Genomic DNA, 24,399 nt, shown 5'->3' on the forward strand with positions numbered 1-24,399 from the left:
CCTGCCTGGTCGTCGGTCAGCCAACGCTGGACCTGGTCGCGAGTCTCCCAGTCCTGTCCTACATCTATAAAGTTGAATAATGGATTTTGGTGTTTTAAAAACCCATCGACACTGTATGACTATGTTTAGCCTGTGTTCTGCTCCTCTCTCCCACCAACCGTCTCTGGAGGAGGGGATCCCTCTCTGAATTGCTCCTCCCAAGGTTTCTTCCTTTTTTTTTTTCTCCTGATGAGAGTTTTTTGGGAGTTTTTCCTTGTCTTCCTTGAGGGTTTAGGTTGGTTGAGGGGCAGTTCTATGGGCATATGTGAAGCCCTCTGTGACATGCTTGCGTGTAAAAAGGGCTATACAAATAAATTTGATTTGATTTGATCTTCTAGAGGTAACCCACATGAGCAAGGCCATGTCTCTTGGAGATACAAGCCCGCGCTATTCTAGCCACTGGCTGAAATTATATGAACAGAAAATGAGCGTGTGCGTCTTCACGTGCATGCCTATCCTGGGCATGATTACAAGTCTACAAACACACACATGTCCAGACTGCTGGTGAAGGACAAAGTCCTCACGCACTGAGCGAAGAACAGTTCAACTTAACTTTTTAAGTTGTTGCATTCTCCAGTAAACGTGGCTGCCATAAGTGTTTGGGATAGGGTTGTCACGGTTGAAACATTTAACCACCAACAAGGAGTTTCCGTTGGCGCTTTTTTTTTCTACAAACTTGTGTTAGCTTAGCTAGCAACTAAGCGAACGCTTGCTGTATGGCCTACAGCCCCGTTCAACCTACAATGCCGAACAACAACCAAGAGCAATCAGGGTTTAGAGAAGGCCAGTGAATAATGCAACATCCAAACGTTAATTCTCACAGATCAGTCTGAATAATGGATAACGGCAGCTGTTGCTCAGCTGAGAGCAGACATAGGCCAAATACAGAAAATCCCCTCAGATACTTGGGACATACGCAAACAGACACGTTGAAATTTGAGTTTTGCACAGGTACAGCAGCTGACCAGTCACTGCAGAATCTTCAATCGTTTTTAGATGGACACATTTATTTACCATGACCATTTATGGTGAAACTACTGAGCCTTAATGATGAAAAGGACGCTGTATATGCCTATCCATGATTGTAACCTCTTTGAGTAGACTTGTCCTACAGTTGACAGCATTGTTTATTCGACAATACATCCGACTTCAGCCAGTGTAGAACTTCTCCAGTAGATAGTAGCGAGGGGCATGGGTCATGATATCGGTGCTTTCAAGCGCAAACAAATTAAATGGTCAAACTATAGCCTACTATACTAAACCTCACTCAAAGAAAATATGTTACCTCGTTACGTGGTCACGCATGAGTTGACGTTTTGTCTGTTGATTCTGGCTCGCCAACTGAATCCAGTTTACATAACATGACTTCACGCTCCAAATGCCCTTTTCTGATTGGTCAACGAAGGCGACGAGTTGTGTCCTACTGTCCCAGAGTTGATCTAACTCTCCTCATCCCACCACTGGCATCATTGTAAAAACCGGACTCCATCACGCCGTGGGTAATAGCCTACCTCCAGTAGTGGGGTCTATAGTTTAACAGTTTTAACAACGATAAGAAGATGCAATGGGTGTTGTTGATTGAGACAGGAAGCCAGGTTAAGAATTGAGAATACTGTATTTTTCAAGTCATATAAGAATCTTGCTTACCAGTTACATGGGTATACACTCATTGTACAGTTATTTGACATGATTCGTTTGATAAAATCTAAATTTACAGCATAAGGACAACTGCTGTAATGTCCCAAACAATTGTAGAAAACAACAAAATGTAAAACATCATTAATTAAAAAACACCTGGCATTTAAGCATTTGTTAAAACAGTTAGATTTATTGTTACCACAGATGTGTTCATATGAATGTGGATCTTATTTAAGGACAACATCTGAACACAAACACACGACAACAACAAAAAATACTGGAAAAGAAAAATTTAAAAGAGGGAGGCAAAGGCTATGATGCGGACACAATCATGTTGCTCCTTTTACATTTAGTCACTTTTCTTTCATCTTCCTCATCACTGCCCATCCCTCTCTCTCTTGTACCTCCTCGCCCCTTTATCTTTCTCATCACAAACAGGCCTAACCCTAACCCTACAATATGAATCACATTTTTCTGACCCATCTTTTGGGGGGTTTAGATTAGTCCGGATATGTAGAACATAATAGTATAGTATCACCCTACTGTAAGCACATTTCAACACCTCGTTAGTAGCCTATAACATGCAGTTCTTTGTAAATTATTTTTCAGTGCTTTGGTGCAGGCTTTCACACCTAAATGAGCACACATCAAGAAAATGAATGTTACTCTGTTTTCAGTTTCTAGACCCTTTTGAAATATGAGTGTTCTAGCAGCGAACCAAAGTGGTTCTGTAAGGGGTTTTCAGAACGAGGATAGCGGAACCTGTTTTGGTTCTGTGTGCGTCTATTTGTTTGTTTTAGGATGCTAATAAGTTATTCGCATCAACGTTCTTTGCTAACTGCTTAGCAACATCACAGCGTTTTTTAGCTATAATAACTGTTCAGCAACATCACAGCCAAATGACATGATGGAGCCATCACCATACTACGATATGAACACTTTTGCGATAAATAGCAGTGTTTAAATGGTAGGTCATGTTCAGAAAAGGCTGTTACAGTACATAAAAGTGCATTTTGAATGGCAGGTGAACCAAGGGGAGTGTATGAGCGGGTATTGTGACTGTGTTTAGTGTTTGTAGGCTTATTTTTGGAAAATATTTAGTTAATTCTACTGTAAAGATATAGTTTGGTCAAGTTTACAGTGTACTTTTCCTGTTGAATGGTGTCGATTAGTAAGATTTCAAGTAACATTCAGTCATCTAGCTTGTGCATCCATCTGCTATGTGCATCAATTCTCAACAACCATCTCCTAAAGAACCTAATTTTTATAGTCTTGTTAAAGAACTATTTTGTTTTCCATAAACATTTTCTTGTAATCTCCAATTTGAACACAAAACAGTGATTCTATGAAAAACAAAATCATTATTTCTATGCTAGGACAGTCATGGTTATAAGTCCACATGCATTTCAAAGATAAAAGTGAATCGATAACTCTCAAATTGTAGAGAAGAAAAGGTTGTACACATGTGCACTTCTACAGGCAGAGTGCAGATTTCTAACAGTAAGTGGTCAAACTCTCCTTCCTCGATTCCTTTGGCATAACTGAACATTGCATTCAAGACAGATATTGAAAAAAGTAGACAGTGTCAGTTTACAAGGCAGCCATTTTGTTTCTTGGTGATAGCATGATCTATTCGTCCTGCTGGCAATGTAATTTAATGACATTCTTTAACAGGGGCCAATTATTCCCTTACTTGCAACATGCATATCAACAAGACCCGCAGTATTAGAGTGAGATAGATGAAAGGATTCCACAGAGATCAAATCATTGAACGCAATAGGAAGTGCACTTTGGAGCCAACCAATCATACATTACTTCTGCTTCATGGGAAGCATCCCAGTTGGCTACAGAAACACGCCCTCAGGAATCTCAAGCATTACATTATGACATCACATTCTGTTGTTTCAACTGTCGTTCACAATATAATCTTAAAGTGATCACAACCTCAAACTATTGGAAAATAGTACAACAGACTTTGGTTTAACCATAACCACTCTTCAAGTGTGCTCTTGTCCAAACCAAAAGATGTTACTGCATATGTGCCTTTTCACATAAATTCAGGTTGGTAATCTTAAAAAAACTTTGGGCACAGGAATGGTGTCTTCTGTGAATAAAAATGGTTCTTCCAACTGTCAAGAAGATTGGAACCCGTTAGACCGCCCACAAGACTCACATTCAGGTTAAAGGCAGAGAGGAAATCATCGCTTCCTCTCATGTTAGTTATCCTACTGACACTGTCTCAACCCGGGAAAACAACACACAGTCATTCACATGCGCAGACATCATAGTTCGGTTGTGATGGACGTTAGACTGCCTCATAGCCCTCCGGTGTGTGTGTAGATGTTTCATGTTGATGCCATCGGTCTGCTATTTCGTCTGCTGCGATCGGAGATGAGGCAAGTTACGGTTTGGCTTTCGGAGGCCAACGGTGGAAGCCGCAAACCTTATTTGAGATGTTCGATGATGACGATGTCACCTCCCTCCGGGTCGCCCCCGAGGCCGTTAAAGAACAGGCCGCCATTTCTGGTCATGGTCGGCAACCCCCCCTCCTTCTCCCGTTCCTCGTCGATGGACAGGGCCCTCCTGGGCATGGTCAGCTCCGGGGCGAGGTTGAGGCTCAGCTCGGACGACAGCTTGCGCTTGATGGAGGCGGCCCGCTGTAACTTGTCGTAGATCTCCACGCTGACCCGCCTCCTCGTCTCCTTAAACTCCGCGGAGACGTTGGCTGTCCACTCGGCGGCGTGGGCGCGGATCTCCCCCACCTGGGGAGAAAAAAAGGGGAGGGAGGCGTTAGGGAGGGCGGTGGAGGGGAGGAAGGAGAGAGTGGGGTGGAGGGATAGAAAGAGAAAGTAAGGAAGGGGGTGGTGGACCTGCTGTTCTGTGCAGACAGTCTTGCTTTCTGTGTCGTTTCCAGGAAGTCACCTCAATTACATATATGTTTCCAACACCTGCCTAGTCTGCCCCGTTCGCTCTTTATGATCCGGCGTGGAAAATGTAGTCCTAACACACATGCACACACAAACACACACTGGCCCACACACAATGCTACACCCAAACAAACACACACAATCACACACCCAATCCATATACATGGCCTCAGCCCTTGCCAAAGATACCAAAATGAAATTACATGAATTCAGAGTCAACACACCGAGATCAGGGACCATAGACCACCTGCCGGGTCTACTGTATACTTCAGTTCCTCAAACAGACTGGAGTGATGTAAAAACAGCTAGAGATCTCCTATCGGCTTAGTAAATGAGGGTGTTAGTGTTACCGGTATTACTTATTGATATACAGGTAATGAAAAGACAACAGCGAGGGACTGTCTGTTGTAAAAGATCAGAGGTTGGAGGAAGGGTTGTTCATTGTTTGCGTGGGTTGTGCTCAGAGCACAACCCACGGTATCAAACCAACCCTCATAAAACACTAACCCTCATAACCATCACGCACAAAACTACAGCTTCAGAGCCACCAAGTATCAAAGACGTTGGACTGAAACAGGGACATTAGACAGATCACATGAGCGCTGAGGTTTCGTTTCACCCACAATGCAAATGAAGACGATAGACGATGTATTTGCAACGAGAACAATAGAGAAAAATGTATTTTAACGAAGAAAAGGATCAGGGCCTTTACCAGTAAATATACCATTGGCTGCTTGATGGGATGCTTGGTTAAAAGCCAATTAAATAGAGGATAGAACTCCATGTGTGTTCACCTTTTAGGAGCCTGGCAGAGTCCCTGGAGAAACTCACAGCCTTTTCAGGTGGATTTGATCTGATTGGGAAATATTTAACTTGATTGAAAATGAAAGGGAGTCAGGTGGCTGAGTGGTGAGGGAGTCGGGCTAGTAATCCGAAGGTTGCCAGTTCGATTCCCGGTCATGCAAACTGACGTTGTGTCCTTGGGCAAGGCACTTCACCCTACTTGCCTCGGGGGAATGTCCCTGTACTTACTGTAAGTCGCTCTGGATAAGAGCGTCTACTAAATGTAAAATGATTTTGGTGTTTTGAATGAGACGAGGTGGACTAAAGGTCAGAGGTCTCTAGCATAGACCGACCTGTATGTGGATGTCAGTGATAGACAGATAGGCACACACACACTCTCTCTCTCTCTCTCTGTCTCTCTCTTTCTTTCTCTCTCCCTCTCTCTCTCTCTCTCTCTCTCTCTCTCTCTCTCTCTCTCTCTCTCTCTCTCGCTCGCTCGCTCTCGCTCGCTCTCTCTCACTCACACACACACAGACACGTACCTCCTCTTTGGTCTTCTTGGAAAGGACTCTTAACCAGTCTCCTATCATGCTGAGCACTGCAGCAAAATAGGCCAGACCAACCAGGATCCAGAACCATACGACAGGCTTGTAATAGTCCAGATACTCAATCTCAGAACCACCTAGAGGAAAACAGAAATAAGACCCCTTCTGAAGCTTCAACGCCATCTCGCTTTGTGTAAGCTCAGATCAAGATGGCACCTCCCTTCTATGAATGTTACAGTAGCTACAAGGATTGCTTCTTGTCCATTGCTGTCTATGGAACTGATTAACCCTTGTGCTGCCTTCGGGTCACAATGACCCGAAGGTTCACAACGACCCATCATTGTGCTGCGACAACTTTACCCAATACGAAAACAAATAAAAAGCATTTTCTTTTAACCTTTGCGCTGTGGGGGGTGTGAGACAGCCCAACGGTTAAAAGAAAATCACTTTATTTTTGTATGAGGTAAATCTGTCGCAACACGTGGGGGGGTCACAATGACTGAAGGGTCACAATGACCCAAAGATAACAAGCAAAATCTACTTTGTGGCTTTATTGTGACTCAGGATCACATTATAAATCTTAAATCTCGTTACCTGCGACAAAGTCCCCAAACCCGATGGTCGTCAGGGTGATGACGACAAAGTATAGCGACTCGAGAGCGCTCCAGCCTTCGATGTGCTTAAAGATGGCGGCCGGCAACGCCACGAAGAGCAGGCAGCCGAAGAGGATAAAGAGGACGGTGGACGTCACTCGGATCTTCGTCTGGCTCACGTCCCACTTCTGACGAAGGGGAAAGAGAGAGGAAGGTTAACGGAAAGAGGGAGAGAGAAAAGGGCATGGAATACTCTTTGGGGCTAAAAGAAGTTTGCCGTTTGCCAAAATCTACCCAGACATGAGGGACAGAGAGATGCAGTGGGGATGACACTATTCCCTTGTGAGATATGGTCATGAATACATTTCTCGCAGCCCTCATTTAGGATGTAGCTTATAGCCAGGACTGCAGTCCCAAGAGCATGGAGAAGTAGAGCCTCACACGAACGCACACACTGAACTCTGGGCTCCTACGAAACACTGGTAATTTGTGTTTGTGTTTGTTAGTATGTCTGTGTGTGTGTGTGTGTGTGTGGCACACACATTTCCACTCCTCCATAGACCTAAACTTCAGTCTATTATCTGTTTCAAACAACAGTCTGCCTTCAACCCCCAAAACACAATTACTTTCCTAAACACCCCTGTGAATAATGATACATGGGGTCCAAAGTTGGTAAAAATAATACATATTTTTAAACACAAACACACACATGCTGAAGCTGAAGATTTCTGTATGCAGCAAATTAATCATTGCTGCAAACAGGCTTATAGTCATCAGCTCTGTCTAAGCTATTCATATCAATAAAAATACCTAAATTAAACACTGCTTGCAAATATTGTTTAATTGTTCGGGCGCACTTCATTTACATCACCCAGAAAACCACTGAGTTTCAAAAGTATACATTTCGAGGTAAATTAAACACACCGGGGAGCTGTGGTACTGTGAGTGAGAAAGTGAGGCCAGATGTTCCCTGGACTCACCACAAATATCTTCTCCACTTTGGCAATGCTCTTGCCAAATATGGTCCCAAGCTGGTCCCCAACACCAGCCAGTAGGAAACCGAAAAGAGGGATTCCTAGGAGGGCGTAGACGATACAGAAGATCCGCCCGCCCTCGGTGTGGGGTGAGATGTTCCCGAAACCTGGACACACACACACAGGAACACAAATCAATCTTCTGCTGACTACACCGGATATACTGTAGCTACTCTATGGGGACCCTCAATATTGAGTCACCAGAACAAGTCAATAGAACGTAGGATGAAGAATGAGTAAGGCTTCTATTTTCTGTATCTGGGGGGAGTCAGGTGGCTGAGCGGTGAGGGAATCGGGCTAGTAATCCGAAGGTTGCCAGTTCGATTCCTGGTCATGCCAACTGACGTTGTGTCCTTGGGCAAGGCACTTCACCCTACTTGCCTCGGGGGAATGTCCCTGTACTTACTGTAAGTCGCTCTGGATAAGAGCGTCTGCTAAATGACTAAATGTAAATGTAAATCTTCATTGAGGTTAATTTCTGTAGACCTGTTTTTTTTCCTGGACACTAGGATTGGACACTAGGATTTCTCATTCTTCTTTCTTTTTTTGCACGTCATGTGATCTGAGCACATTTCAAGTGAATGTTCACCAGTCAGCCACTGTCTCTGAGAAAAGTATAAATCTATCTGTGAATTACACTGGTACGTAACGAAACCAGGACAGGCCATTAACCAGGCATTATGGTCAAGCATCCCATAATGTGTTTTAACTTCTGTTTATCATTCTACTTTGTGTCTCCGCTGTGGAAAATGCCCTACTTCGTCCCTAGCTACATTTACATTTAGTCATTTAGCAGACGCCCTTATCCAGAGCGACTTACAGTAAGTACAGGGACATTTTCCCAGAGGGTGAAGTGCCTTGCCCAAGGACACAACGTCAGTTTGCATGACCGGGAATCAAACCGGCAACCTTCTGATTAATAGCCCGATTCCCTAACCGCTCAGCCATCTAACCCCTAGCTACATCTCTTCCAACCCCTCCTCCTTTTATTTCCTTCTCTACCCAGTCCCATAGGTACAGTCGTGACCCCCCTTCCCCTTCCGTTCACCCAGATAAAGGAGAGAGAGGGAACGAGAGAGAGGAGATGAAAGAGTTAGGTAGAGGAGAATGGCCATGCAGTCTAAACACTTAGTTAGCTCGCTTTGTCTTCAACAGATAACCCTCTGTTGTCTGAGAAAACTGTGTCGGAAGAATCTTCTTGTGTCTTTTTTATATTTGTCTTTAACGTTCAGTCGAGATTTCAAAAACCGCTTTTGGTTTGTGATTGAACTTATTCTAAACTTAAACATTTCTTCACCGTAATAACTAACAACCTAATAACATGCTTACACCTCGACCACGTGACCATAACTTACATTTTACATTTATTCATTTAGCAGACGCTCTTATCCAGAGCGACTTACAGTAAGTACAGGGACATTCCCCCCGAGGCAAGTAGGGTGAAGTGCCTTGCCCAAGGATACAACGTCATTTGGCACAGCTGGGAATCGAACTGGCAACCTTCAGATTACTAGCCCGACTCCCTCACCACTCAGCCATCTGACAACTTGATATCATATTGGTTGGTCAGTTCATGAAATTTGTAAAAATCGAGAGTTAATTTTTATTTGTGTATGTATGTCTATGCATGAGTAAGACTTTACCGATGGTGGTGATGACAGTCCCAGCAAAGAAGAAGGAGGAGCTAAGGTCCCACAGACTGCCCTGATTGGTCAGTGTTCCAGCTGGATTAACTCCAGAACGAATAGCGGACACCACTTGCTGTTGGAGGTATGCACACACACACACAGTTAGGCAGTGTATTTCATAAAGAGAGCCTAGAGACTGCACAGTTTAATAAAGATTCCACACATTAGCTATTTATTTGCCTTTGAGGTCCATTTTGTTATAATAACTTTTAATAATTCATGTTGAAAGGAGGTACTTGAGCAGAATCTTCTTTTAGTACATGAGAGTCTTGTGAGTCTGTGTGTGTCAAAGCATGCAGGCATTCCCATTCATCTGTGGCACTGTGCATGTTAGTCTTAGACAATTATAGCTTTTCTCTCCGTCCAACTTAAGCAAAGCATCCAAAAATGACTGACTATGAAGGGTCATGCAAATTATGTCATGTGGAATCTGCCTCCTGATCATCGGATAAGACTAGTGGTGTGCTGTGGTGAGCTGTGGTGAGCTGTGGTGTGCTGTGGTGTGCTGTGGTGTGCTGTGGTGAGCTGTGGTGTGCTGTGGTGTGCTGTGGTGAGCTATGGTGTACTGTGGTGTGCTGTGGTGTGCTGTGGTGAGCTGTGGTGAGCTGTGGTGAGCTGTGGTGTGCTGTGGTGTGCTGTGGTGTGCTGTGGTGAGCTGTGGTGAGCTGTGGTGTGCTGTGGTGAGCTGTGGTGTACTGTGGTGTGCTGTGGTGAGCTGTGGTGAGCTGTGGTGTGCTGTGCTGTGGTGAGCTGTGGTGTGCTGTGGTGTGCTGTGGTGAGCTGTGGTGTGCTGTGGTGAGCTGTGGTGTGCTGTGGTGTGCTGTGGTGAGCTGTGGTGAGCTGTGGTGAGCTGTGGTGTGCTGTGGTGTGCTGTGGTGAGCTGTGGTGAGCTGTGGTGTGCTGTGGTGAGCTGTGGTGTACTGTGGTGTACTGTGGTGTGCTGTGGTGATCTGTGGTGTGCTGTGGTGAGCTGTGGTGTGCTGTGGTGAGCTGTGGTGTGCTGTGGTGTGCTGTGGTGTGCTGTGGTGAGCTGTGGTGTGCTGTGGTGTGCTGTGGTGTGCTGTGGTGTACATAGGCACGTCACACAGACAGACTAGACACAGGACACAGTGTCGAGGGACATAACATGACATAGGGACATAACGTGACATAGGAACATATCATTATGGATAAGTGTCATTTTGGGAAACTGTGTGTGTATGTGTGTGTTTGCAGCGTCGCAAGGGAGTTGGATTTCTGTTTTGTGTCTGTTACCTGCTGATAATAATGTTTGCTGTCGAACCTTTTGGGAATAAACCCTTAACCAACCTGCCATCACCCAACCTGCCATCATCCAACCTGCCATCATCCAACATAACAACTGTGTACCTGTGTGCAGTCAGCAGTGTGTGTTTGTGTATGTGAGTGTGTGTGTGTGTGTGTTTGTGTACGTGTGTTTGTATGCTTTTACCACATGAACAAAATAATCAAAGCATCACAGCATCTCCAATTCAGAAGACCACTCAGGCACAATGTCTAGCCAACAAAGCTTAAAGAGTCCTAGAGGCTCTGAGAGAATGCTCTTCTGTAGTGTAGTAGTGAAAAGAGACGTGTGTGTGTGTGTGAGTGACTGTGTGTACATGTGAATGTGTGTGTGTGTGTGTGAGTGACTGTGTGTACATGTGAATGTGTGTGTGTGTGTGTGAGTGACTGTGTGTACATGTGAATGTGTGTGTGTGTGTGTGTGTGTGTGTGTGTGTGTGTGTGTGTGTGTGTGTGTGTGTGAGGACACCGGGGGGCCTCCAGATAGCTAGAGAGCTTTGCTACAACGTTCTGCTGTCTGGGCTGACCAGGAGCTGGCCGTGGTGCTGAAGTGACACAGCACACACACAAGCAGGAGGAATGCCTGGGTCTGTCAGCATGTGTGTGTATGTGTGTATGTGTGTGTGTATGTGCGAAAAGTATGTAAAATGTCACGTGTTGCTGGATTACAAAACTCTTTTGTAATGAACTCTCTTCTTTATGAACTTTGAACTATGATAGACAATGGATGGATGGATGGATGGTTGGATGGTTGGATGGCTGGTTGGATGGATGGATGGATGGTTGGATGGATGGTTGGATGGATGGTTGGATGGTTGGATGGATGGTTGGATGGATGGATGGATGGCTGGTTGGATGGGTGGGTGGATGGTTGGATGGTTGGATGGTTGGATGGATGGATGGTTGGATGGTTGGATGGATGGATGTTTGGATGGATGGTTGGATGGCTGCCTGACACTTTCTCTCTGAGACTGGTAGATTACATTGTCAGTCAAACACGCACACACGCACACACACACACACACACAAAGCTTTGTGTAGCCCTGGAGAGCAGTGCAGTGGCAAACTGCACAGCGCCAAGGGAAGCAAGGGCAGGTGCCAAAAACGGACAGTGAGGGAAAGCTCTGTTGTAGGCAGATAAGACAACACACAATCCCAAATCTGTTTTTGAAATGTTTTCATTTAAATCTAAATCCTACCTTCTTTTGCATAAACTCATATCAAATGTATCATATCACTTTATTTTCCCTGTGTGTGTGAGTGTGTGGGAGAGTGTGTGTGTGTGGGAGAGTGTGTGTGTGTGTGTGTGGGAGAGTGTGTGTGTGTGTGTGTGTGAGAGTGTGTGTGTTTGTGTGAGAGTGTGTGTGTGTGGGAGAGTGTGTGTGTGAGAGTGTGTGCGTGTGTGTGAGAGTGTGTGTGTGTGTGTGAGAGTGTGTGAGAGTGTGTGTGTGTGTGTGTGCATTGTCACATAGTCTTACCCTGACCAGTTCCTCCAGCTGGCTGTGGTTGACACAGGAGTGCCTGGACAGGAACTCCAGTTTCTGGGCCAGAATAGCCAACCGCTGGGCACTGAGGCACAAGGGGAGAAGCTGTCAGCATGGGGCATACACATAGACAGGTGGGCAAGCACAGACAGACACAGACAGACAGACACAGACAGACACAGACAGACACAGACAGACACAGACAGTCCTGGGCAGTAGGTCTGACACAGACAGACAGACACAGACAGACACAGACAGACAGACAGACAGACAGACAGACACACAGACACACAGACACACAGACACACAGACACACAGACACACAGACACAGACTGACAGTCCTGGGCAGCAGGTCTGTTTGGTAGGTTGACAGGTTAATAAAGGGAAAGCCTGCCTTTCATGTGGCTGCTCCAGGGTCCTAAACACCGCTGCTCCCATCACCAGGTACAGCCCCACCAGCAGGAATATGGCAGACACTGTCTTCCACTTCATGACTGTGGTGATGGTGTCACAGTCCTCCTCGGGGTTCAGTGTGATTGGCTTGGTGGAGAAGGAGAGGCGGGGCTTGGTGTTGTGAGTGGCAGATTTGGGGTCCAGTAGGTCAGGTGCTGCCACTGCCAAAGGGGTAGGTGGAGGTGGGGGAAGGAAGATGAATTGATTGGTTGATTAGGGATGTCTTACAATTGAATGGTACATTCAATTACCTTTCTTTCTTTGTGTTCTCAAACTGTCCCCCAACTGACTGCAAATCACGAGGTAGGAAGTGCATCCCATTCGAGACGCAGTGCTACATATTAAAAGTCAATGGAGTAAAGCCAAGCCTTGATGAGATCAAGCGAAAAAAAAAACGATCAATTTATACACACACGCTTTCCTGTGCAGTCCAACATGCGGACTTTTTCTAATTATTGCTGGGAAAAACGGCCGTGAGAGAGGGTAAAAGCAGGTGGATTAAGACAGTGAGTGAGGACAAGGGTATAAGGGCGGAGAAACTAAACTAAATGGGTGAATGGAGGTTAAAGAGATGGCAAAGCAGAGAGGAGAGAAGAGAAGAGAGGAGAGAGTTATAGTTCAGAGCTGATGATAACCAACTTCGCGTTAAACCCTGCAGACTGTACAGTACTGTACTACAATGGCACGTTGCACATATGGTGCAATTTATACACTTATGTAACGGACAAGTGTTCCCACTGTTAAGAATAAAACAAATATTTCTTTACAAAATATTCCTGTAGACTAAGTCCATAAGCGTTTTAACTGTCATGTGAGAACACAACCTATTACTGTACGGCTCCTTAGGAAATTGAGCCCTAATCTTTACAGTGCCATAAATTGTAGGTTAAACCTGAAAAGTATCGCTTAGGTAAAATGCATCAATGGTTTAATTAATGCATAACAATCACTGAACAATTTTCACCGAGTTCCAGGTCAGAAGAAGGAAAAATAAAATATTTTGCTGCATCCTTTCAACGATAAGGTTTTAAGCGTTAGACACCCACTCTCTCGTAAAATTAATTAAATACAATTTGAGTGTTTGTCATAAATATGTCTTTATTTTATTTGGCAGCATAGCAACGTCTGTGAGAATTATATGGTTTTTTCCCTCTCAGATTTATTAAACGTTAAAGTTCAGAAACCAACTATGATCTCATTCACCCTATTAAATGAGATAAAACAGCTACTTTTACGCGCATGCACTCACTTCTTCCCTACCCGATGCCCTCTGCTCTCCGCTCCTCATCAGACGTTCTTTCCGTGATTAGGGGAATATTTCCTCTTCGCGCTCTGTCTTCTCTACTTTTCTTGTGTCGCTGGGAGCTTACAGGCAGGTGCGCGCGGTCGGACGTTTCCACATGTCACCCGAGCGACTACTCTCCTCTGTCTCTTCTGAACTCGCGGACGCGGTGACCGGCGCGTTTTTACCTCGGAGGTGCCCGGGACAGAGTAAACAGCGGCGGCGGGGGGGGGGGGGGGGGGGGGGGGGGGGTAAAAGGGGGTTAGTAGGGGGCAAAATCGGAAATTTACTCTTGAGTATCTATAGCCCCCCTCCCTGCTCCGCTGTCTGACACGTGAGTGAGTGGGGTGGGGTGAGTGAGTCCACTACAAATCATCATGCCAGCTCACATATAGGACATGCAACCTCCCCCACCACTAATTATTTCTCTTTCTAAAGCGTTTATTCTAGATTAAAGGCCAAATTTATCGATGTTTTAAAGTTATCAATACTGCTATGTGTTCCACAACTTTTTTCGAATGTAAAGCACATTCTGCTGAATCCCCTCTTCCTCCAGTGTCATTGCGTTTAAACCCGCTATGAAAACATCCACAAACTCTAGACAGGTTGGATGGTTCTGATGCCAAAATACTGCATATCCTACAGTAGTATAGCCTCTCCACCATCTGCAGTGCTGTTTGGTTTGATTGTGTCATGTACCTTAATTTAACGTTTTCCAGACTAATTCAAGACAGCGTCTGCTGTTGGTTCTGAGTGTTGGCCGGGTTCAAGAGGAAACCGGTCTAAAAAGGAGATTGTATCATGCAGGACTAGTTCTACAAGCTTGTGTTCTACTAATTCTACGAAAGATGATTCCAGACCAGATGTGTAGTTCTATCAGGTGCTTTGAACAATGATTGTGTTTGGCCCCAAACATCGGTGCCTCTGTGACTCTCTCTCTCTTTCTCTCTCTCTCTCTCTCTCTCTCCCTTCCCCCCTCTCTCCCTACCTCCCTCCTCTTGTAGATACATTTTAATCAGATTTACCTTATTTGCATTGTTCTGGCAAAAATCCATATGAAACAGTCAATATGAGATGCAAGGTTAATCGGTTAAACTCACTCCTCAGCACACATACTGAATAGGCTTTTTGTTGGCCTGGCTGGGTAACGTGGTGCTTTTATAAGGTTGTTAGGTGTGGCCTCTGATCAGAGGACTCAAAATCGAACCCAGGAGAAGGCAAACGAGGGAACATGCGATACTGACGAGCGATGCAACGACATCTGTGACATTAGCACCCTGACAAGCTACACAGAAGAAATGAATGACAGGATCACTCAGGGCTTTAACTGGCCAGGAGAGAAGGGGCCTCACGAGGGCCAGTCAAACCTACATCTTTATGGTAACCAACGCTGACCCCATAGTGACCCCATAAGTCTCCACGGCAACCTGAGGGACCCTAATGAGGAAGATGGTTTAGGTGGTTTCCAAGTGTTGACTTCAACTTTCCTGCTCCCTCACCTCCTGTCGGAGGAGGTCAGAACCGGGGGGTACTAATCCTGACTCATGTCTGTTTTTAGGCCCCCAGTCTACTTGTGGTTTAATTAAAGCTAACAAGAGGTACCCCTTCAGGTGCCTGTGGAGAAATGCCCCCAAATTCTAGATGACAGGCATGTAATTAGACAGCCATTGCCACACGTCCTCCAACGCCACACGGGTCCAACCAGAAGCCGCCCCCAAAACCCACCGATCTGGAAAACTGGAAAAAATGTTCCCTGGTGTGTGACAGGAACTGTTGACTAGGTGTGTAGAATGTGTGTGACCTCATGCATGGTTGTGTGGGTGCGTGCGGGCAAAGGTGTGTGCCCTGCCTGTGTGTGTCAGGCAAGATTAACTTTTCAGGTTTATTATTGATTATTTACATTTACATTTAGTCATTTAGCAGACGCTCTTATCCAGAGCAACTTATAGTAAGTACAGGGACATTCCCCCCGAGGCAAGTAGGGTGAAGTGCCTTGCCCAAGGACACAACGTCATTTTTCACGGCCAGGAATCGAACTGGCAACCTTCTGATTACTAGCCCGATTCCCTAACTGCTCAGCCACCTGACTCCCTACATACAATGAATGCTTTTGTTCTTCACTTGCCTGGAATACTTTCACTTGCTTCAAATTCATTTACCCATTGAATGTCTTGGTTTCAAACCACCCCACTATAATCATGGCTAAGCAACAACCTAAACTACCCTTTAAAAAACCCACATGCTATTAAATCAGTTCGAATAGATGGTTTGACAACAAAAGAAACACTTTCACAGCTAAATGTACCCAAACCAAACATGTGAATGCCCGCAAACCCAGATGAAGTTCAGCATCCCAGTGTTTTATCAGACGAGGGTTTGCTAAACGAGCTAGCTTACAGGTCTTCTCAGCCATCTAAACTGCACATTCCCCCAGGGGTCAAAGGTTAGCAAGGGCTAATACTGTGCTGCATGGATGTCCATGTCAACGTTTAGTTAGCAAGTCCCAATGCATCTAGGGTCAAACAATAACTATTATTATTGAGGAAAGGGTCAGGACCTAAAAATAGCTGTGGAGGTGAGGTGCTCTTACTGTTATTATTATAGGGGTGGGAGGGGTGAATTGGTGGTTTTCTAGGGTTACATAACTGGTGAGAACAGTGAGGGGTGTGTTGGACGAGGGGTTCTGTGTGTGTGTGTATGTGTGTGTGTGTGGGGGGGATATATACGTGAATGCACTTACGCTATGCCTAAAACAAACAGAGATGTTCTGGGAACACCAACATAGCTGGACAGCAAGAGTTCATCCTCTCTCCCTCTCTATTCCTCTCTCACTCTCTCTCTCTCTTTCTGTCTCTTCCTCTATTGCTCTCTCTCCCTCTCTCTCTCTCTCTCTCTTTCTGTCACAAAGATAAAAAAATAATATTTAGTGAAAAACAACCAACCTGGGAAACAAAATCCTAGAATGTGAACTGCAGTTTGTGGGGGAGCAGAAAGCCAAAAAATGGCTATTATGTTAGTCTGTTGTTAATGAGGAATCCTGATCTTTCAGGGTGTTGTTTATCTCGTTCAGTCTGCGTTTGTTTGTTTACCTGCCACGTCAGGGCCCTTCACATCTCACACCCTTCCCTCCTCACTGCTCGCTGCGGGGAGTGAAGTCAAGCAATTCCCCCCCCCCCCCCCCCCCCTTCCACTGAGAACTCCATCAGAATTCCCCCTACCCTCTGCCCTGTCGCCCGGGGCCACTGGAGGTGTCTCATGGGAGGAAGAAGAGGTGCATGAGACTAGTAAACGAGAGGGAAAACACGTCCGTGCCATCTGCACCACCACAAACCAGAGTAAAAATAAACGGAGGGAGAAAGAGTAGAAAAAAAAAGCTGAGCTAAATTTATCGTGGCATTCAGAGAAGGTGGGTCAACTTTTTCTGCATCTGGAAAACAAACAAAGAGGCTTATGATGAGGGGGAAGAGCTGATTTATTCAAGAGAGAGAGAGAGAGAGAGAGAGAGAGAGAGAGAGAGAGAGAGAGAGAGAGAGAGAGAGAGAGAGAGAGAGAGAGAGAGAGAGAGGCAATGAAAGAGTCAGAGACAGTGAATGAAAGAGGAGAAAGCAGATTCTACTTAGCCTGCCTGAACATTCAGAGTAATAACTGCTGTGTAGGAATCTGCAGCTCTGTAAAGATAGACCGAAGGGAAGAATTAATTAGCGCTGTGCAACTCAGGCAAAAAATACATCTAATCATTTCTGGAACATGCAGATAGGTGTCTGTTGTGGGCACAGTTCATTGCAATCTGTCTGGTCATAAAACTCAGGATCAGAACAAATGACAGTTGGTCTCATAGCTGACTGCGGTTGTGTGTTTTGAAGCTCCTTCATCGATCCACATACCACCAGAGTTACTCGGCTCCAGAAAATTGCCCATACACACACACACACACACACACACACATACAACAAAGACACACACATGGATGTTAACAATTATAGTCCCTTTCCTGTAAATGAGCGCATGACAACATGGAAGAAGACTGAGGGCCTCACCAACGATCTGTGAAATAGAGAGTAATTGAACTTGGTAAAAGCTGAGAGTCACGCAAAGGCTTGAAGAATGTTTGCATGTGTGTGTGCGTACGTGTGTCTGTGGCTGAGAGAAAGAGAGACCAGGCGACAAACGGATGGAAAGACAGACAGAAAGACAGACAGACAGACAGAAAGACGGAAATTAGACAAAGTGTGAGGGTATTCGTTGATTGCCATAGTGAACTGCAGTCATGCACAGCCACTCCGCCACTCTTTCAATCACACGCACACACACACACACACGTACCCGCACACACACACGTACACACACACACGCACACATGACATTTCAGCGGATTTATTTCTGCTTTAAATTCACTTGAAGTAGACCCATAGTTCCATATCTAATATTACTAATGAACCCTATTTAAACCAAACGATACGTCTTCGCAGAACCTCCATTTATCCCAGGAAAGGATTTCTATATTTATTTCAAGAGACTTGCTGTGGGATATACACCAATTCCTGCTTAACTCCAGGGAAATTATACCGAGGCTACAGCACCAAGCTGAGAGAAATGGATCTAAGAAAAAAAAAACACATTTAGAGTGGACACTGTTTTTTCTTGTCTGAGTTTTATCAGCGTCCTCACACACATTTAAACGTTCCAAATTAACAGCAGGAGAGAGAGGCAGTTGTATGATCTGAATGTTCTGTATGCTATAGCTAGGACGGTTGCTCGCTGTTTGTTCATGGCTGGTGCAATTACACCCATGGCTAGCTTTACTGTTCAGCACAATATGGTTCACTGCTGGGGTAGCTTGTCAGTAACCTCAGCAGGCACATGCACACACACAAACACATGCTTTTTTTCCCTCTCAAACGTAAACTTTATGTCTCTGAACTCCTGCCAAAGGTTCCTCAAACACTCAAGAAGAAGCCAGACCTGGATTCTATGTGTGCATGTGTGTCTAAATTAGAGTCTTTACCAGCTTGTATGCCAGTGCCATACAAGTCTATTTATTGAAGGCAGAGTGAAGGGTTGGCTCAGCATCAGAGGGAGTGAGTGATGAGAGAGAGTGATGAGAATCAAATATCCATGAGGACACGTGAGGGAGAGATGAGAGGGAAGTGGGGAGTTAACCCTTGTGTTATCTTCGGGTCATTCTGACCCATCAGTCATTGTGACCCACCGTCGTACTGTGCCAAATTTACCGCATATAAAAACAAAGTGAAGCATTTTCTTTTAACCGTTGGGCTGTCTCAGACCCCCCACATTGCAAAGGTTAAAAGAAAATTATTTTTATATAATTATATATAATTATTTTTTTGTATTGGGTAAAATTGGGCAAACACAAGGATGGTTCGTTATGTCACTGCTTCCACAGCAGTTGAAATGAATGACTACGTTGGCCATCAGCCTTATTCGGATTTCTCAGAACACACACACACACACACGCACAGACACAGTTGTACATAATCTTCCTTTTACATTTCCTTATCGGCTATCCTCTTCTCCGCTGAGCCAGGAGGGCTCCTGGACCGCGAGGGCTGGTGAGTAGCGGGTGGGACCGGCTCCAGGGGGGGCCTGGTGGAGTCATCTGGGAACCAGGAGATGCGATGACAGGATAACCACTCCCCTAGGGCCCATCTCTCACTACAGGGCACTCACAGCATAATGTAGGCGTGTGCGTGAGTAAGATGGTGTGTACAGTATAGTGTGTGTGTTGAGGAGGATGGGGGGTAGGGGGGGGCAGGGGGGGTAATGTCTTATTTAAGAGAGCTGTCCAATGTTATGCTGAGTTACCGTCGGCAACGATTCCAGGTCGGGTTAGCTCCACTAGGATCCTGCTGAGTGTGTGTGTTTGCGTGTTCATGTATACTTGTTTGTTGTGTGTGTGTGCGTCTGCATGCATTCATGTCTGTGTATATCTGTGTACCTGCTTGCATGTACAGTATGTGTGTGTGTGGGTGTGTCTGGGTCTTCCTCATAAGAACACTGCTGAGACTGGACTCGTGTGTGACCTGTGACCCAGCACTTCCATTGTGTCCTCAGCCACAATGGAAAGAAAGAGCTGATTAATGTAAATAGAAATGAGCAAGACTGTGTAACAGTATAGTAGTTTAATTTTCAGAAATGTACAGACATGACTGTGTATACAGTATGGTCGAACTGACTTTATGGTGTATTGGATGAGGTTTGGGTGTTGTGTCGGCAATTGAAACATTGTTTGGATTGGTAGTTGTAATCTATATATCAAAGTTGATGAACCACAAACATTTGATCCTTTCAAAAGGGAAAAGATGTTGTGGTTTCAAAACAGACTAGGCCATGGTGGTAGGCCACGATACTTGATATAAAAGAAGTGGCCGTATTCTGAGGAAAGGTCTCCACCTTGTGGTGGAACACAGGTAGAACAGCGAGGAGAGAGAGAGAGAGGTACTAAAGGTAACCTTTCACACCAGTGCTGCCAGCCACGCCCAAGTAGCTTTTTTTGTCTGACAAAAATGACAACAGCCTGAATAATTATTGGGTTAGATGTGTCAGTTAAAAAATATACTTTATTGGAATGTATGTAAACACTTAAACAAAAAAAAAGCCTCTCTCTCTCTCTCTCTCTCTCTCTCTCTCATAATGCCGAGTCAGCATGCGTATTACGGACAGTTCGTAACGGTGAGGGCGGAGAGAGAGAAAGAAAGAAAGGGGGGAAAAGAGAGAGAGATCTACCGCAGACCGTCTGGCTACCAGTACATGACACGTCCGCCGTCCGCGGTTCCACGTGGACTCTGTTATTGACCAAAACTGAGCCAGTGACTTTGCCGCTGCGCAGTGCTGACTGAGACTGAGAGGGCGGTCTAATGTTGTATGATCCACCCGCTATGAATCGGAATCTAGAAGTCACAACAGAACAGCGACCGTACAATACATCTGTCTGTCTACACATCTGAAATGCCGAAGGGTAGGCTAATGGTTTCATTGTTACAGTATATCATGCGATGTATTGCTAGCTCCACCGTAATGGAGAAGTTAGTGTTTTCAAGAAATAACAATATGGGATGCTCTACAGTATGGTAGCCTATTGCTAGCCTTAAGTGTTAGCTAGCTTTTTGTGTAGAGTCTGGTAGAGCAGACAACAGCCAACCAGCCAACTACGCATATGATAATAATAATATAATAGATCATAGATCCTCTGTAGTTGTTTTTGTCCCTCCTAACTACTGTAATGCCTATCGTGGTAATAGAATGTGATATGGAATGAGAGTGCCGCTTGTACTTACAGGTATGTTGGTGACAGGTGTCCTGTCTCTCATACTGCTGGCCCGCCACAGTTTGTGTGCGCCGCAGGTAACTGGCTCCCAAAGGTAGGATAGTCTCTCTCTGTCTCTCTCTCATTTTTTCTCTCTCACACAGTACACATGATTTAGGGCGTTCTCAGTCAGGCATACTTGAAAAGCAGGATCAGAGTTTGGTCTACCGGTTATACTAAATTGTGTTTCTGTCTGGGTCCTTTGACATAAGATAGATAATTGCTCCGTTTGACAGCAATCAGTTTGGATCACGCTAAGTATATTGGAGGTGGCCTTAATTACGGTGCTGTGCATCCCCTCTGCAATAAGGAGGATGCAAGGTGGAATAGCAGATGGGCCTTGATTGCGAATGCTCACCTTTGGATTTGACTAATAATGACAGCCATCGTGGCTTATGCAGTTTCAATAATAGTTTTCCTCTTTTCCTGGCTTGTTCCACAGGGAAGAGTCTCGTGAAACTCCGCCCCCACTAGCCAATCCTTTTGGATCTGGGGAGGAGAACCGCAAGTGAGTGACAGCTGCGTTCTGCGGTCATTTGAATAGGAAAATATTTTACACCACATCTGAACTTAATGTCAGTCAGATAAAGGCATCTGTTGTATGCATCTCCTGTGGACTTTGACCGGAATGTTGTGTTGTAGGTGGGTCAGTCGTATAGGACAAGGTTAACGTGTTCAGACAAACAAGTTATGATGTTGTTATATTGCTTCTTTCACTATCTTGGCGCGGTGATGTTAAACATACTCACAACATTCCTGTGAGTATCTGGATTGAGGAGTTAATAAATTAACAGTTTTCAGTACATTCACTTCTCTCTGGAAAGATCTCCGGTGTGTGCCTGTGTGCTTGATCTTGGCTCTGACTAGATTAGTGTGTGATTTTACACAGCTGAGCACAAGGACACACACACACAGGTCTGGGTCTTGGACTGTTGTGTTCATAACCAATCCTGATAGGATTCTCTCCACTAGAATGCACAGTAGTACACACTAAGCCTTTTCACATCCCACTGTCGAGTGCCTAAACACAAACCTTACACAAGCCCCACCACAGTCTCGAGTGGCCCCTGTCTGAGCTCTGACCCCTGACCCTATGATCTTGTGACCTCTGACCCCTGTTCCAGACTGCTGCAGAGCTACATCAAGGGCAGCGTGAATCAGGGCCAACCAGAGCCTGTTCTCAACACCTGGGATCAAGGTAGGAAGACCAGGACGGCGCACGCCTCCTGATGCCACTAACAGCGAGGACTGCTGTTGTGCTGCTAGGGCAATATCAGGTCTGCAGGACAGATTAGAGCAGGGCAAACGTAATTGATACGAAATTGCACTTTTACACTAAGAGAGCGAACTGCAAAATGTATGACAACACAGGCAGCCAGGACAGATTTGTGTTGCGGTGTCCTGTTACTGTTATAGGATTGTGTTGTTTCTTCTTTGTTTCTTGCGACAGAGGTGTTTTTCCTGTTCTCTCTCCACGACTACGACCGCAGCGGTCACATGGATGGCTTGGAATTGATGAAGCTCATTTCAGACTACAACACCCACAATGCACCAGGCACACTGTCAGCTGATACGGTAGGTTATTTTTTATTTGTATGCAGGCATTTGAGTTTGCATACCCTGGTATTGTAACAGTGTCTGTCCCTTATTGGAAACTGAATCAGGAAATGATTACCAGTACTGGTGTTGTGTTTCATGAGTCATTCTGTACAGTGTTACCTCTCATGAAAGTTGAACTGCTTGGCAGATAACATTACAGCCAAATTGCTGCACCGACTGTTGTTTGGAGAAACTAAATCTGTGTCGACACAACCTAGCGTTTTTGATTACAGGTGATGAATTATAAGGTGTGTGTGTGTGCGCGCGTTTCAGGTGGTGTCCATGGTAGATCTCCTTCTGCAGACTCGGGATCTAAACCAGGATGGCCTTTTGGCACCCTCTGAGCTTCTCTCCCCTCCCATACCTCAACAGGACTCCAATTCCCACAATGCACCTCTCCCACAGGAACCAGAAGGGGGCCAGGAACCACATCAGGGAGAGGTAGAACCGCAGCAGAAACAGGAAGACCAGCCAATGGAGCAGGAAGAACTACAAATCCCAGAGGCCCCTGCAGCAGAACTGGAGCAGGGAAACGAGGCCCAAGTGCACCTGGGACAGCCTGAGATGTGAACAGAACCTCGTATGAAGAGCCACAGTTTTACAACACACGCACACACTTGTACTGTACTATAGTAACAAACTAAAGAAATCACTCCAAAAGACCTACCTGGGACTGAGACACACCATACTCTGACCCCTAATAGCAATCAGTCCAGTGTACAGGATTACACAACACAACATTTGTCATCCTTTACAGTTTCTTTTAGCTTTTTTTTGTTTCCTGATTTTTATCAAATGCTTTTCTTTGAATTTCAAGGTACTTACATATAACTTTCTATCACATCTAATGTCTCAGTGGTGTGGTCTTGATGCTGCTGTTGACAGCTGCTCCAGGTCTACACCTTGAGATCTCCTTATGGGGCTGAAAAGGAAAGTGCAAGACATTCCCAGACGATTATGCAATAACCATCTGCTGAAACCAACTAAAGAAGCCATAGATTATTCTTATGAAATATACGATACGCTGATGTCAGAACGCAGCAAAATCAAGTTTCTCCCGATGACCACATCCCCTTTAAAAAAAAAAAAAAAAACACCTGCCTGATTTTTTACATTCAACAAGATTATACAAAGAATTTCATTTGGGGTCAAAGTACTTAGTAGTCAACTGGACACAAAGCAAGCAGTCTCATTCTCAAATGGAACATCTATACATAATCTAAAACATTTAAGCAAAGGCCTAGGGCTTCTCACTGACATACGAATATAGGCCCATTAAGTCTGCGACACCAGTGTCGTTGGAAAATTGTAAAAAGGTTTTAACATGTCTAAAGAATGCCTCAGAATCTTCCTGGCTCAAACCTTTGCTTATGCAACAGTCCAGTATGATGATTCTGGCATTGCACCCTATATGCACATCCACCTACAGTCTTGGAAATACAAGGCTTCCCTGCTAAACCTAGGAACATAAGAAGCTAGCCAGAACACACACAACATCATGTAATTTCACGTTACCCGTGTTGACTTTTCTAAGAATCTGGAATTAAGTGTTTTTGTTGTACATTTCCTGAATGAAGGTTTGTATATTTTTAATAAAGCAGCTGCGCCTCTGTTATCACCGTTTTTGTACAAACAACTATAGCTGCTTCAACAATGTGTTAGATAAAGGTCATGGAAGTTGATGTGTGTAGAGGGCTGCCAGTTTAG

The 24,399-nt window shown here is 45.0% G+C and overlaps 2 protein-coding genes across 3 annotated transcripts; one reads left to right on the forward strand and one right to left on the reverse strand.

Moving 5' to 3' along the window:
• Positions 1-3,956: 3,956 nt before the first annotated feature.
• On the reverse strand, positions 3,957-13,900 carry kcnk2a (potassium channel, subfamily K, member 2a). The gene is made up of 8 exons (XM_062446981.1): positions 13,737-13,900; positions 12,429-12,648; positions 12,028-12,118; positions 9,203-9,320; positions 7,506-7,666; positions 6,527-6,713; positions 5,930-6,069; positions 3,957-4,439 (listed from the first exon to the last, which is right to left on the reverse strand). Coding segments are annotated over exons 1-8 (1,236 nt in total). The 5' UTR covers positions 13,738-13,900; the 3' UTR covers positions 3,957-4,121.
• A 6,608-nt stretch (positions 13,901-20,508) lies between these two features.
• cgref1 (cell growth regulator with EF-hand domain 1) lies at positions 20,509-24,305 on the forward strand. 2 transcript variants are annotated; one of them, XM_062446599.1, is made up of 6 exons: positions 20,509-20,745; positions 21,067-21,148; positions 21,536-21,601; positions 22,218-22,291; positions 22,544-22,668; positions 23,065-24,305. In XM_062446599.1, the coding sequence occupies exons 1-6, from the start codon at positions 20,736-20,738 to the stop codon at positions 23,260-23,262; spliced, it is 555 nt and encodes a 184-aa protein (XP_062302583.1). In that variant the 5' UTR covers positions 20,509-20,735; the 3' UTR covers positions 23,263-24,305. The 2 variants fall into 2 exon arrangements, with proteins under 2 accessions (XP_062302583.1, XP_062302582.1); XM_062446598.1 differs by having other exon boundaries at positions 20,546-20,745; positions 22,966-24,305.
• The last annotated feature ends 94 nt before the right edge of the window (positions 24,306-24,399 follow it).

This window comes from Osmerus eperlanus, chromosome 21 (assembly GCF_963692335.1).
Source record: "Osmerus eperlanus chromosome 21, fOsmEpe2.1, whole genome shotgun sequence".
NCBI lineage: Eukaryota > Metazoa > Chordata > Actinopteri > Osmeriformes > Osmeridae > Osmerus > Osmerus eperlanus.

Coding starts and splice junctions, on each gene's coding strand:
- kcnk2a (XM_062446981.1), bottom strand. Junction 12,119..12,428: donor CTGGAGCAGCCACATGAAAG/GCAGGCTTTCCC, acceptor CTTGTGCCTCAG/TGCCCAGCGGTTGGCTATTC. Junction 4,440..5,929: donor CCAAGAAGACCAAAGAGGAG/GTACGTGTCTGT, acceptor TTTTCTCCCCAG/GTGGGGGAGATCCGCGCCCA.
- cgref1 (XM_062446598.1), top strand. Junction 21,149..21,535: donor CAGGTAACTGGCTCCCAAAG/GTAGGATAGTCT, acceptor CTTGTTCCACAG/GGAAGAGTCTCGTGAAACTC. Junction 22,292..22,543: donor TCTCAACACCTGGGATCAAG/GTAGGAAGACCA, acceptor TTCTTGCGACAG/AGGTGTTTTTCCTGTTCTCT.